At 46.6% G+C, this 12,267-nt stretch overlaps 1 protein-coding gene across 2 annotated transcripts in view; it reads right to left on the reverse strand.

Moving 5' to 3' along the window:
- PSD4 (pleckstrin and Sec7 domain containing 4) overlaps positions 1 to 12,267 on the reverse strand; it is a 34,483-nt gene that overhangs the window by 8,246 nt on the left and 13,970 nt on the right. For both annotated transcript variants that reach the window (XM_054997545.1, XM_054997546.1), the window contains 7 exons: positions 7,838 to 8,938; positions 7,348 to 7,408; positions 6,375 to 6,816; positions 4,790 to 4,984; positions 2,737 to 2,817; positions 1,466 to 1,578; positions 347 to 405 (listed from right to left, as the gene is read on the reverse strand). In XM_054997545.1, coding sequence (XP_054853520.1) covers positions 347 to 405; positions 1,466 to 1,578; positions 2,737 to 2,817; positions 4,790 to 4,984; positions 6,375 to 6,816; positions 7,348 to 7,408; positions 7,838 to 8,887 — 2,001 coding nt within the window. In that variant the 5' untranslated portion in view covers positions 8,888 to 8,938. The remainder of the gene's footprint in view (positions 1 to 346; positions 406 to 1,465; positions 1,579 to 2,736; positions 2,818 to 4,789; positions 4,985 to 6,374; positions 6,817 to 7,347; positions 7,409 to 7,837; positions 8,939 to 12,267) is intronic.

The following is a 12,267-nucleotide window of genomic DNA, read 5'->3' on the forward strand; positions in this document are numbered from 1 at the left end:
AACAGCAGGGAGGTATCCAGGCAAGGAAAAGAGAAAGGGACGTGTCAGGCTGAACGGACGCTGGCACCTATGTCAAGCTACCCAAAGAAGCAAGTTGCAACCCTCTTCCCCTTCCCTGCACACAGAGCTGACATGGGCTTGAAAGCCATCAGCCAGCACTGCCTCAATATGTGTTCTTTGCCCCACTCAGTATAGTCCCCTTCCACAATATGGCCATCAGCTAAAACCTGAACCTCCCACGAAGGCAGCCTCAATTTCAGGGTAATAAAGCCTTTCTCACAAAGCACACGGTTGTGGCTGAATTCCAGAGCTAGACACACGCCCTGTCCCTCTCCCTTGACCTTACCTGCCCATGTAAATCAGTATTGAGGAGCATGATGGCACAGGTGAGGGTGTGCACAGCATCTGTGGGAAACAGGGCAGTGTTCAGAGAAAGGTGTGGGAGACAACTCCAGGTGCCTCCTGCAGCAGCAAAAGGAGCTCTGTTTCCAGTCCATTCTAGGTAACAACTACACATGTATGGACAGAAGGCAGAGCAGGAGGCCGTGGGGTTCCCTCTGTGCCAACACTTCAAACAAACCAACCTTCTGCAGTTTAAACTCCCTCTCCCCCTCCCTCCATTTTCATTGGTTGCTGTAAGCAGCAGTGGGTACCACACATTATCCTATGAACCCAAAAGACAAGATGGGATGAGCAGAATAATGGGACCCCTTTTGGGAAGGCTCCTATTAGCTAGGTCTGGGTGCATTTTGTTCCACCCTAAAATGTACAACCAGTAGGACCAACCTATCAGGCATTTCCCTGCACCAACTTCCTCCTGCCTTTCACTGCAAACTGCTAATTTCCCCTCCAAACTTTTATTGGTTTAGGACTTTTGACTCCTTCTACACACTATGGGTGGGCCAAAGTCAAATTCACTGGAGGGTGGAAAGTGAGTGAGATGTGGGCTCACTTGCAGCACCTGTGGGAAAAGAGCTAGGCTGAAAGACTGAGCATCTTGGCAATGCATGTCAGCGAGGGGGTGCCACTGCACAAAACTTCTGTATGTCGTTTTTTACAAACAGTGAGCAGTTAGAGCTCCTGGCACATCCCACCTGCTGCATGGCACTCACAAGAACACCATGCAATCTAGGGGAAACCAGGGGGGACTGCAAAAAATGTGCACACATTGCCCCACCTGCTTATGCGCCTAAAGGTGGACAGCGAGCTTCAAGACAACACAAGAGTTTGTGCCAAGGCTCCCCACTCACTGCTGCACCCCAGGCTCTTGGGGTCCTGCTTTAGAGCTTTGCAGATAAACCCAAGCAATAAGACATGACCTGGAGTCAGATCCAAGCCTCCTAACCAAGAACTGCTACCATATCACCGAGAACACAGTGCAGTGCACAAACTCCCGCATGGGCATAGCAGATCTAGTCCATGGTTCATGTCACTTGACGGTTGTCTAAGTCTGCAGGTGCCTCACCAGGTGTGAGGAAAGCTTCAGGGTTGCAACAGTGATAACGCTGGGAGAAGTGCCTGAGGATCCTCTCCCGTTCCTGAGTCTCCCCTGTAAGCACAAAAGCCTTCAGGAACAACCTGTTGACAGGAAAAGACGATGAGAGCTCAAGAATGAGTATAGACAGATGTGAGAGGTGGAAAAAGGAGGGAGACCAAGTATTTTCCCCATGGAATTTGTTCACACGAGCAGTTAATCCTCTTGAACTAATAACCTCTCAGTATGCTTCAGTCTCTGATTGCTTTACATGACTAGGAAGGCATTCCAAGGCAAACCAAAACCCAGAGGTAACGTGCCAGTTCCCTTCTCACAATTGTCTGGGCCCAGTACAGAGCTGCTGTAGCATAGTAGTTAAGTGTTTGGACTACGAGTCAGCAGTCTGCTGGTTCGAATCCCACTACTGCCAAGAGCTCAGCAGGTGGCCTTGGCTAAGCCACTCCTTTCAGCCCCAGCTGTATTGTGGAGATAATAATGACACTGACTTTGTTCACCACACTGAGTGGTGTCTAGAAGAGCAATATATAACCACTGTTATGGTTGTTGTTATTATTCTGCACATTGCATTTGGTATGTCATGAGTGGGGTGAAGCTCCGGATATTGGGACCACAACCGTTTCAAGACCGACAGACAAAGAACAGGGCTGTTAACCCACTTTCTGATCTTCTAACAGGGCCCTGCTCTCTCCTCTATCACTCCCCTCAGCATATTACATTTGTAGCCCACATTTCTTCCAAGGAGCTCAAGCTTCCAAGGAATACATGGTTCTGGCCTCTATTCACAGCATCCATATGAGGTAGGTTAGGCTTGGGAAGAGAAAGACTGGTCCAAGGTGTGGGGGATCAGATCAAATTGCCCTAAAGAAACAATGCTCCGGTATCTGCAAACCCCAGGATTAACTGGCCCTTGACTCAAGAAGCGCAACTCTGCTCAGAATCCAAGTTTGGTTACTGCTGGCTGCTGCCCTCCTGCTGCTGCTGCTTGGCTCCACTGCCTGTGATGTCTCATCAAGGTTTTGGGACTCTCATTTGTTTTTCCTTGTTTTCGGCCACTCCCCCTGCCTCGCCAACTCCAGCCATTTCTTACTCCTCTCTCTTCTCAACCCAAAAGAAAGAACTTGCTATGGAACAGGAGCTGTAACTGCCCCACAGCACCCCACCATCATTACCTCTCCAGTCTGCTGTCACAAGATAGTTCCACGGTTAAGGCATAAACGCAGTCCCAAGGGAAGAAACATTACCTCAGAGCTTTGTCCACAGTCAGTCCACCAAACTGAAAGAACGAGAGGTAGGCCTCGGTTACCATCCTGCTGAATTCATTGCTGTGGACAAACACATGGAAAGATTGGAAAGAGCCAGGAAAAATCTGTCACCTATTCCAGCTGCAGACTTTGCTAGCTCTGCAGTTCCAGCACTGCCCACCACTCTCCATGAGCAGTAACAATGCTCTCAGCTCCTTGGGAAGTTTTTAATCCAGCTCCTTTAGGCCTACCACTCCCTTAAACACAGAGCCAAGCTACAAGTGACGCCTGACACAGGTTGGACACTTGCCAGCTCCGCTCAGGTTTTGATGGGAAATGTAGGCATCCTGGTCTTGCAGCCATAATGGAGAGCCAAGCTGTAAAACCAGGACACCTACATTTCCCATCAAAACTTGAGGGAAGCTGACAAGTGTCCAACCTGTGTCAGGCGTCACTTGTAGCTTGGCTCACAGAGGCCCTCCCAAAGTGTTCCTCCTTCACTCGGCTGTGTAGATTCTAGTTAGAAGGATGGTAAAGTTTGCCTCTGAAGGACAAAAAAGTCACTCCTCATTTACAGACTCTAATCCACTTTATTTGTTCAGTTATTTACCATTGTTTTATATATCCATCCCATCCAAAGCCTCCCAAGGTGGTTTTACAGATTAAAATCAAACATTAAGCCATAAAACCCCATAACTGCAGTTTTCAAAAGCTGACAGCAGCAAAACAGCTGAGAAGATCAGAAGCACCGCTCTAAAACTGCAGTACTGAAAGCCTTGCGGGATAGAAATGTCTTCACTTGCCTCTCGAAAGAGCAAGAGAGGGAGAGGGGGCAAGCCTCCAGGGAAGCATATTCCACAGCACAGGAATGACCACAGAAAAGGGATAAGCCAGTCTGGCCTCCACCTGCGATGGGATTCTGATCAGTGCAGAATGTAATAAGTGGAGCCATCTCCAGCACAGGAAATTCCTGGAGATTTGGAGGTGGTGCCTCGGGAAGGTGGAGTTCCGGGAGGGAAGGGAGCAACACCATACAGTCTTCCCTCCAAAGCTGCCAGTTCCTCCGGGGAATTAAACTCTATAGTCTGGGGATGATTTGTAACTCTGGGAGAATGCCAGGCTCTGTCTTGCAATTGGTCATCCAAGAGGGCTCATGTGGGAGCAGGTGGTCTCATAGATCTGCTGGACCCTGAACTGAGCTTGGAAACTCCTAGACAGACAGCAGAGTTGTTGGGACACCACTGCTCTGTAGTTGCCAGACAGCCCTCAAAGACAGCCCCATACAGAGAACATTACAGCAGTCTAACCTATACATCTCCAAGACATGAACCAAAATGGCAGTATCTTTTTGTGAATAGATCAAAGTGCTATAATCTGCCCCTGCTGACAACTGTTATTTGACGTTCCCGCAGCAATGGTTAATCCAGGAGAACCCTCAAGCTATAAACCTATTCCTTCAAGCTGTGTATGATCTCACCAAAAATAAGCACTGGACAAAAGTGAACCATGAAGCAGTGAAAGCCCCTGAGAGGTCTCAGAGCAGCAACAAAGTCACGCTGCCCATTCTATTCTCTCCTGGTTTAGGTCATCCACCAAGGCAATTTGACTTCCATAATTCTCTCTGAACTCAGACTAAAATGGATTGGGTTAGTCTGTTTCTTCCAGGGCAAACCAAAAATGGGAAATTGGAGACAGATCTATAATTATCTGGGTGGGTACAGCCCCCAATTGATTTTTTTCCCCGGCAAGGGGAAAAACTAACTACTGCCTCCTCCAGGGCAGATAGTACGTGCATTACCATCAGAATATTGAGCACTAAATTGGTTAGCCAGAGCCTCATAGATTGCAACCAGCCACAAACTACAAAACACAAAACAACCAGCCACAAAGGGCTGGGATCAAGAGGGCATGCAGAGGCCTGGACTTTTTGCAACTCTTTTCCCATGACAAGAGATAGAAAGGAGTAAGTGCACTGTAAATTCTTCCAGGCGCTCCACTGCAAGCCATTTGAATAAGCCAGCCTTCAAGAACCACAAACAATTTAAGGCCTTACTTCTTCCGGAGAAAGGATGCCACCTGCGACCTCTTGAACCCATCCAAGTGGTAGAGTCGTGCTGCTAGCCGCTGTGCCGCAGCCCGGTCTCCAGAAGTGCCATTTGTGAGGAGAAAACCATTGGGTTCTGCTGGCTCCTTGGCGTGTGGCATCTCCCCTGTTTGGCTGGGTACTCCAGCAGGTTCTTCAGAGCAACTGCAGAGAAAGAGACAGAATGGTATCAGCAGCAGTGGCAGAGCAGAGAGATTCCACGACCACCTTAGTGGTCTGCAGCTGCAAAAACACAAGACCATCATCTCTGGGGCTCCCATTATTTCTGGAGGAGCTTTCCCACCCACGCTGTTGACAGCCATCAGGTCATCCACTGAGCAGTACTGATGCTAAGCATTAATACCGAGCTGCTCAGCAATCCAAACCCAGACCAAAGATTCCTCCTCTTTAAGGAGGTCAGGGATGACCTGGGAATGCAGGGGAACATCACAGCAATCTGCTGAAGGGACGGTTGCTGAAAGCCAGCTTCCAAATCCTCTTCCACCAGTGCTGCTGCCCTGCCTCCCCAGCGAAAGGGCACCCCCACGGCTGCTAGTTTTACCCTGCCTGACAGTGCCGTGTTTCCCCTGAAGGCTTGCCTGCTGCTGCTCTCGCTGGACCAGTAGGACTCGTTCTTTGTTGGTTCCTCAGGGATGGAGCGCTGAAGGTATACACTCACTCGCAAATGCATAAGGGTTACATTCACAGAGCTCTTCCCTTCTTTGTCTGGGGGCCAAGCTAGAAATGATGAATTACACTTGAATGGCAAGTGAACAGACTCACAGGTATTCCTCCCTGTTCACTTGTGCTCCACTTGCATTCCACTCGATCGAGTGTAAGTGGAACGCAAGTGAACAGGGAGGAATACATGCGAGTCTGTTCACTTGCCATTCAAGTGTAATTCATCACTTCTAGCTTGGCCCTGAGAGGCAGTGATGGGCACAAGCCATGTCCAAATATACGTTTTTTTACACATTAATTTTTAAAAAAAATTGTTTAAAAACTTGGTTTTTGTCCCCATTGCTTGAAATTTTCTCAAAACATCAGCATCTAAATGAACTCCTCTATGAACTCAAGGGAGGAAGAAAACAATGAACAGATTGAAAGCTTTCGGATTTAATGCAAACAAATACGTTAGGGTTAAGGAAGAAAGTCCCAATAAACATTAGCCGTTTGATGGTCACAAGCCTGTCAGTTGAAACACTACAATCATGTGCACAAACACATGCACCGTGTGCAGCTTTTCCTCTCTAATTACAGGCTCCTGGCAGGCAGCAAAGAGAGGGGTTAGCCCAAGGAAATGGAGTCTGATCCTTAGAAACCACAAGGATACGCACCAGCAGAAGAGTATTAGCAGAAAGAGGAAAGCGGAAGCAAAGCGGTGGAGGAAAACTGAGGGCAACACAAAACTCTTAAGAAAGTAGCAGTTGCCTAGTCAAAAGCCTTCCGCCAAATGGCTGCTCTGTTGGCCCAAGCGCAGCCTCTAACCACAACTGGAGGATACTGAACCGAAAGTGGCCGAGGGAGACGACAGACCTGGGCTGAGAAACATTACCGTGGGGTTGCTTCAGTCTTCTCCTCTTCCTCCTCCTCTTCCAAGATCTCATCACCATGCACAGTGGGCACTTCCACCATCTCAAGCCCCTCCGCTGGGTTTTCTAGCTTCCTGTCTACACCTCCAAACGAGACCAAGTGCAAATCTGATGAAGCGACTTCCTCCTGCAGACAGGAAGTTCTTTCAGGCTCCTCCACCCTTGCGCAGGAAGAGGCCAGAGGGCTGCAGGATTGAGCTTGCGGCTTGAATTTCTCCTGCCACAGACTTGACTCTGCATCAGGGAGTGAGAAGACCTGGGTGGCAGGAGGAGTCCCTCTGATCTCCACAGGAGATGGGGGCTGGTGGTTCTCATTGGGCTCCTGCAGCAACACTGACAGAAGGGAGGTATTGGAGGCAGAAAACAGCAGGCCTTCACCTGAGGAATCTGCAGCATGGTTGGCACCTGAAGAACGGATAATGGACAAGTCAGATATACAACCTCCTCTGCTCCACGTACTCCTCACCAGTTCTGCTGTATAGCCTTGCCCTCTAGGGCAGCATGGAAGATCAGGTTAGATGGCCTATGCACCATGCTTGGTTTCTGCAATAGCATGAACGCCACCTGGCCCAGCCTCTCCCATAGAAGCCTTAAACGAGGGCTTACAGATGCTGAGGCTAAGCCAAGTAGGCTCCACTATACCCCAAGAGTCTGTGCTTGGGGTGGGAACTAGTTCATAATACAGTTTGCTGCCACATGTGGAGTTACGAGTTTAAACTCATCTGAATCTGGGGTCACATACATTTCACACTTCTGGGAGCGATTCTCAGATTTCCTGCCCTGAAATTAGAAGACGAATTGCTTCTTCTTCTTTTTTTCTTTTTTCTTTTTACTTCTAATGAGGAGCTCGGAATACGGCAATACATTTTGCATTTTTACATCCCATATCATCACCCGATTGATTTGCAAAAAAAGAGTGGTGCTGGCAGGACTCACCTGCAGGTGAAACACTTCCAGGGTGAGAATTGGCCTGTTGGTCTGCAAAGCATCCTTGGACCTAGAAGACAGAGAAGGAGAAGATGGGGGCAGCCCACGCCTTGCAAGACAACTCTAGACCCCTTGGCCCACTCTGTCTCTGCCCATTAAGATTTCTGAATGCCACTACAAGAGTTTGCCAGTATGTGCAGAAGGCTTGTTCCCACGCAACAGGGTGGATGCATACAAGCATCTGGAAAAGAGGGAGGCAGCCCATGCAGGCAGAGTTTCAAGCACTTTTTTTACAGGCCCAGCATTTGTGACTTGACCCTCACAGCCCATTCCTTCATGTGTTCGCTCAACAGTACAACCCCATCTCAGCAGATATCAGACTCATGGGTAGTTGACATTAAAGCCAGGCTTACATAAGGCCAGCATTAACCAGCCTTTAGAAAGGTGCATTGCAGAAGCAAGACTGTGAAAGTGGGCCTCTGCTGGACTCTGAACTTACCTCTATGTTCTCTTCTGTGGGGCAATCGCTTTCCAAATCCCCTTCTGTAATCACCAAAGGAGAGAAGGAGCGGTAATGAGGCATATAGGCTGGGATGGGGCATGAGGTCAGGTCAGGTAGAGAGGGAGTGTCCAGGGCCTCAGGGCTTGTTGTAACACTAGTTTGGTAAAATAGGACATTATCCTGTTTTTTAGAAACCAGCCCACTGCCCAGTATTCCCTCCTCATCTTCGACGGAAGTCCTTCCCTCTGGATGGCCCCACAAGGTTTGTCCTTCAAAACTGGTGGTTCTGGTTGGGTGAGGATTCTCCTGAAAGAGTGGATTGTCGTAAAACAAGTATTCCACCTCTTCGTCTTCGTCTTCCCCTTCGGAGGAGCCTTCCTGTTCCTCCAACCTCTCCGATAACCCCTCTGACTCCTCACTCTCACTGTCCAGGTGCAAAGGCTCATGAGAGTCCATCAAGTCCTGGGATACAGGTGTTGCTGGAACCTTCTCGGGACTAAGATAGGCAATTTTCTCTGGCTCCTTCTGCCTGTCAATCTCTCCTTGAAGGTCCATGACACACATCTGGGCTTGAAGGATACTGGCCCAGAACAGTGCCTGCGTGGTATCATCGCTGCTTTTGTCCTGATTTTTCAAGTTTTCTGAGTGAAAATCTTCTCTCTGAGGTTGCTCCATTTTCTCACAGGAGAGAGCCATACACTGGGAAGGCCCTGCAGTGCAAGTAGGAGCCAATGCTGAAAAGGGTTTCTCAGCAGGCGTTTCAGGATTGCTCCTGGCTCCCTCCAAGCTCTCCTGCATGAAATCTAAGTTCTCAATATATGAGAGGGAAGGGGGAGGCCTCACTTCACTTTGGAAAGTTTCAGAAGGCACAGGCAGGTCCTGGGCCTCCCCCAAGCTACCTCCAGTTTCACAGCTCAGCTCTCCACTTCCATAATTCGCCAGGAAGTTCATAAGGTCTGAGCTATGGGGTGGTCCAGAGTGCTCCATTCTAGCATTCACCATGGAAACTTCCAGGAATGGTCCAACTAGGCTGAGCCCTGCCCGCATCTTGTTTGCGAAGGATTAAGCAACGCAGGTTCCATGGCTCTCCTGCTTACTCTGGAAAAGAGAAAGCAAACACGAGCATGTGAGTTAACGTTTAATTAAATCCAGAGGAGTTAGCCGTGTTAGTCTGTAGCAGCAAAATAAAAAAGAGTCCAGTAGCACATTAAGACTAACCAACTTTACTGTCGCATAAGCTTTCGAGAATCACAGTTCTCTTCGTCAGATGCAAGATGCATCTGACGAAGAGAACTGTGATTCTCGAAAGCTTATGCGACAGTAAAGTTGGTTAGTCTTAAAGGTGCAACTGAACTCTTTTCCATTTAATTAAAGGAAAGCCAAAAAGCCACTGCATCTGGACTTTCTGAAAAGCCCAACCACCTGGGGAAAAACCTGCAAATGCTTGCTTTTGCAATGTAAGGGATTCAGATAATCACCGGGACAGACACAACCGAGATAGTCCAGATCCTCGGATCTGTTCTGTAACTTATACTGGCAAATCTATATAGTCAAATGCAGTAACTGCACAAAACACGATACTAGGAAAAGAGGGAGTTTTCAGCATTGTTTCAGATTTCTGTTTGTTTTCAAATTTCTACAGTCCTCAACCTATTGTATTGTTTACTGAATGTTTGTAAATGTCCCAGCCTTTGATTGTATTGACCTACACTGTATAATCCACCTTAAATCTCAGTGAAAAAAGGTGGACTATAAATAGAATAAATAAATTTTAAAAATAGTTTTGCAAACTACAGATAGAACATTAATCTGTTGCAGCTGCTTATAGCCCATTCCTCCTCGCTACAACCAACAATTTCTTAGCCAATGGGAACTGAACACCTTGAATCCAAAGTTCCATCTTAAATGGAGGTAAATTGGAGACTTGACAATCAGCCTCCATCACGACTTGGATACACTTTCCGTTTGCTAAAAGGAAAGTGCAGCTCCTCCCTTCTTTCAAGCTGCATCAAAAGAGAAATGAAAGAGCTGAAGTACCATTGACCAGACAGGTGCAAAGGAGGCTTTCATTCCTTCTATTTTTTCATCTCTATATATTCCCAAAGCATGTTGACAGTGCAGTCTCGAGTAGAGTTACAATGAGCTTAGAAGGGTGTAACTTTTTTTTTAAGGATTGCAGTGTTAATGAATTTTGCCTCTGTACATAATGGGCACCAGAACACCACTATACTCTTATCATAGGAGTAGGGGTGGATCTTGCAAAGTAGTTTTCTGCAGTGACAAGGAAACCAAAGGTCAGTGTGAATATCAGCCACAAATTCAAGCACAGAAACCAAGAGGATGAAACTGTGTGCATCAAGGCCTTGTTTGTGTTCCTAAAAGAGTTAACTATTCACAGTGAAACAGGATTTCAAAATCGAATTTGCTTCTGACCTCTGTGTAAAGAGCACTGCATAGATAGTAGCTGGGTAGCTGCCTGCCAAGTACAAGGCAAATGCTTGTTTGCAATAATATCCCTTGAAAGGAAATGCCATATGCAGAGGTATTTGCAGTTATCATAGCAAAGGTGGCTTCAACTGATCCCCGTATTTCTTCAGCAAGTATCCCAAAATCAATTATACATGTTTTTTTAAAAAAATTAGAGGACACAGATCTCATTTCCTTGCAATGTCAATATTATACAAGCAGCTATATTAGATCAGACCAAGGGATCATCTAGTTCTGCATCCTTTTACGTACACTGTATGCAGTACTGTACACAGAATTGCAAAAGCAGCCTTTCCAGAGATCTGTTCAAGGTCTTTACGATACTGGGCATTTTGTTTTTTCACTGGTGCTATGCATTAACTGTTTCCATACAGGTAATTATCTGACCCAAGTTCAATGCTGTTAGGGAGCGAGTTTTTCCCCGTTTCCCTGTAGCATTATGGTACATTCAGGTTCCTCCCAGGGTCTCTCCAGCTTTTCTACAATCTGTCTCAAACCTCCTTTGATGAGAAGGTTTTGGGGGAAATCACAGTAATATAAGGTGGTTGCCATGTGGGTGGGAAAGTTTGGATGTTCTTGCTCTCATAGTAGCCATTTCCCTTGACCCTGTCCCTACAGTGGTGATTTCTTCTCCTTGTCACTGGCAGGATTTTTTTTTTCTAAATTGGCAATTGAATATTGTTATTGCGATATGATGTTATATTGATAAGTGTAACTGGTTTTTTCAATACCTACCTTTCATTTTTTTAAAACTAAGTTTCTAGGCCTTTCCATTGCAGAGATATAAGAGGAAATGCATATCTCTGCAAGGACAAGGGCTAGAGACTTACTTTTACAAAAATGAAATCAGGAAATTCACAGAGCTCCAATATTGTTGTAAGATTATATCAAAATAATGATATTCAGTTGCTGGGTTTAAGACCCAGTGGCTGGGGAAGGGGAGGATGGCTGCTGCTGGAGGACTGGGACCGGGACAAAGGAACTGCAGGAAAATCTGCCATACAGAAGCCTCATTGTCACTGCACTGCATCAGCAGCCATGCCAGCAACAGCAAAACTACACAAGCCTGTTCCTATGGGCCAGGCTTGAGCCAATGTTCATCACTTGTTGTTAATATGAACCTCATATGTCATGTTGATGCCCACTCACCCTGTTTGTAGATTCCTATGGAGTTTTTTTGCAATCTTCCTTGCTTCTCACCAACCTGCATAACTTTGGTGCCATCTGCACCCCATGAAAGCTCATACTCTTCCACAAATTTTGTTAGTCTTATAGGTGCTACTGGACTCTTGCTCTTTTCTACTTAAAAACAGTGGCTCCGATGTGGGTAACTGCCCCACATTCTCTATAAAGAAAACCAATACAAATAATTTGTTCAGTTTCTCTGCAATCTCTTCTTCCTTTAGCTATCCTTTCACCCCCTTTGTCAACCAAGGGCCCCACCACCTCTCTAGCCAGTTTCCTTCTTCTGATATATTTAAAGAAATTGTTTGTCTTAGTGGTTTTAGCATTACAGTCCTCATATTTTCTTTTCGCCTGCCTTAACATTAAGTTACATTTGTTTGGCAGAGTCCGTGGTCCTTCTTGTTCGCCTCATTCGATCAAGACTGACTTTTTATAGGAAACCTTGCTTTTTACAGCTTCCTTCACTTTGCTCATTAACCACACCAGCATCCTCTTAGACAGTAGCTTTCCTAATCAGAGATATATGTTCTCTCTGAGCTCCCATTATTGTGTATCTAAATATTTTCCCAGCAACTTAAAGGAATCTGACCCTCCTTACCCACCCTTTCAGTTTCCTGTTGACTAACCCACTCATTCTTCAGAAGTTTCTGCTTCTGTAATCAAATACAGTCCTGCTAGACTTTTAAGGCGAGCTTTCATTCACATAAATGCTGACTCCTGTGACAACTGTTCCCTAGTATAAACTCACAGCTTAT

The sequence above is a fragment of the Eublepharis macularius genome, chromosome 14 (assembly GCF_028583425.1).
Source record: "Eublepharis macularius isolate TG4126 chromosome 14, MPM_Emac_v1.0, whole genome shotgun sequence".
In the NCBI taxonomy this organism is placed as follows: Eukaryota; Metazoa; Chordata; class Lepidosauria; order Squamata; family Eublepharidae; genus Eublepharis; species Eublepharis macularius.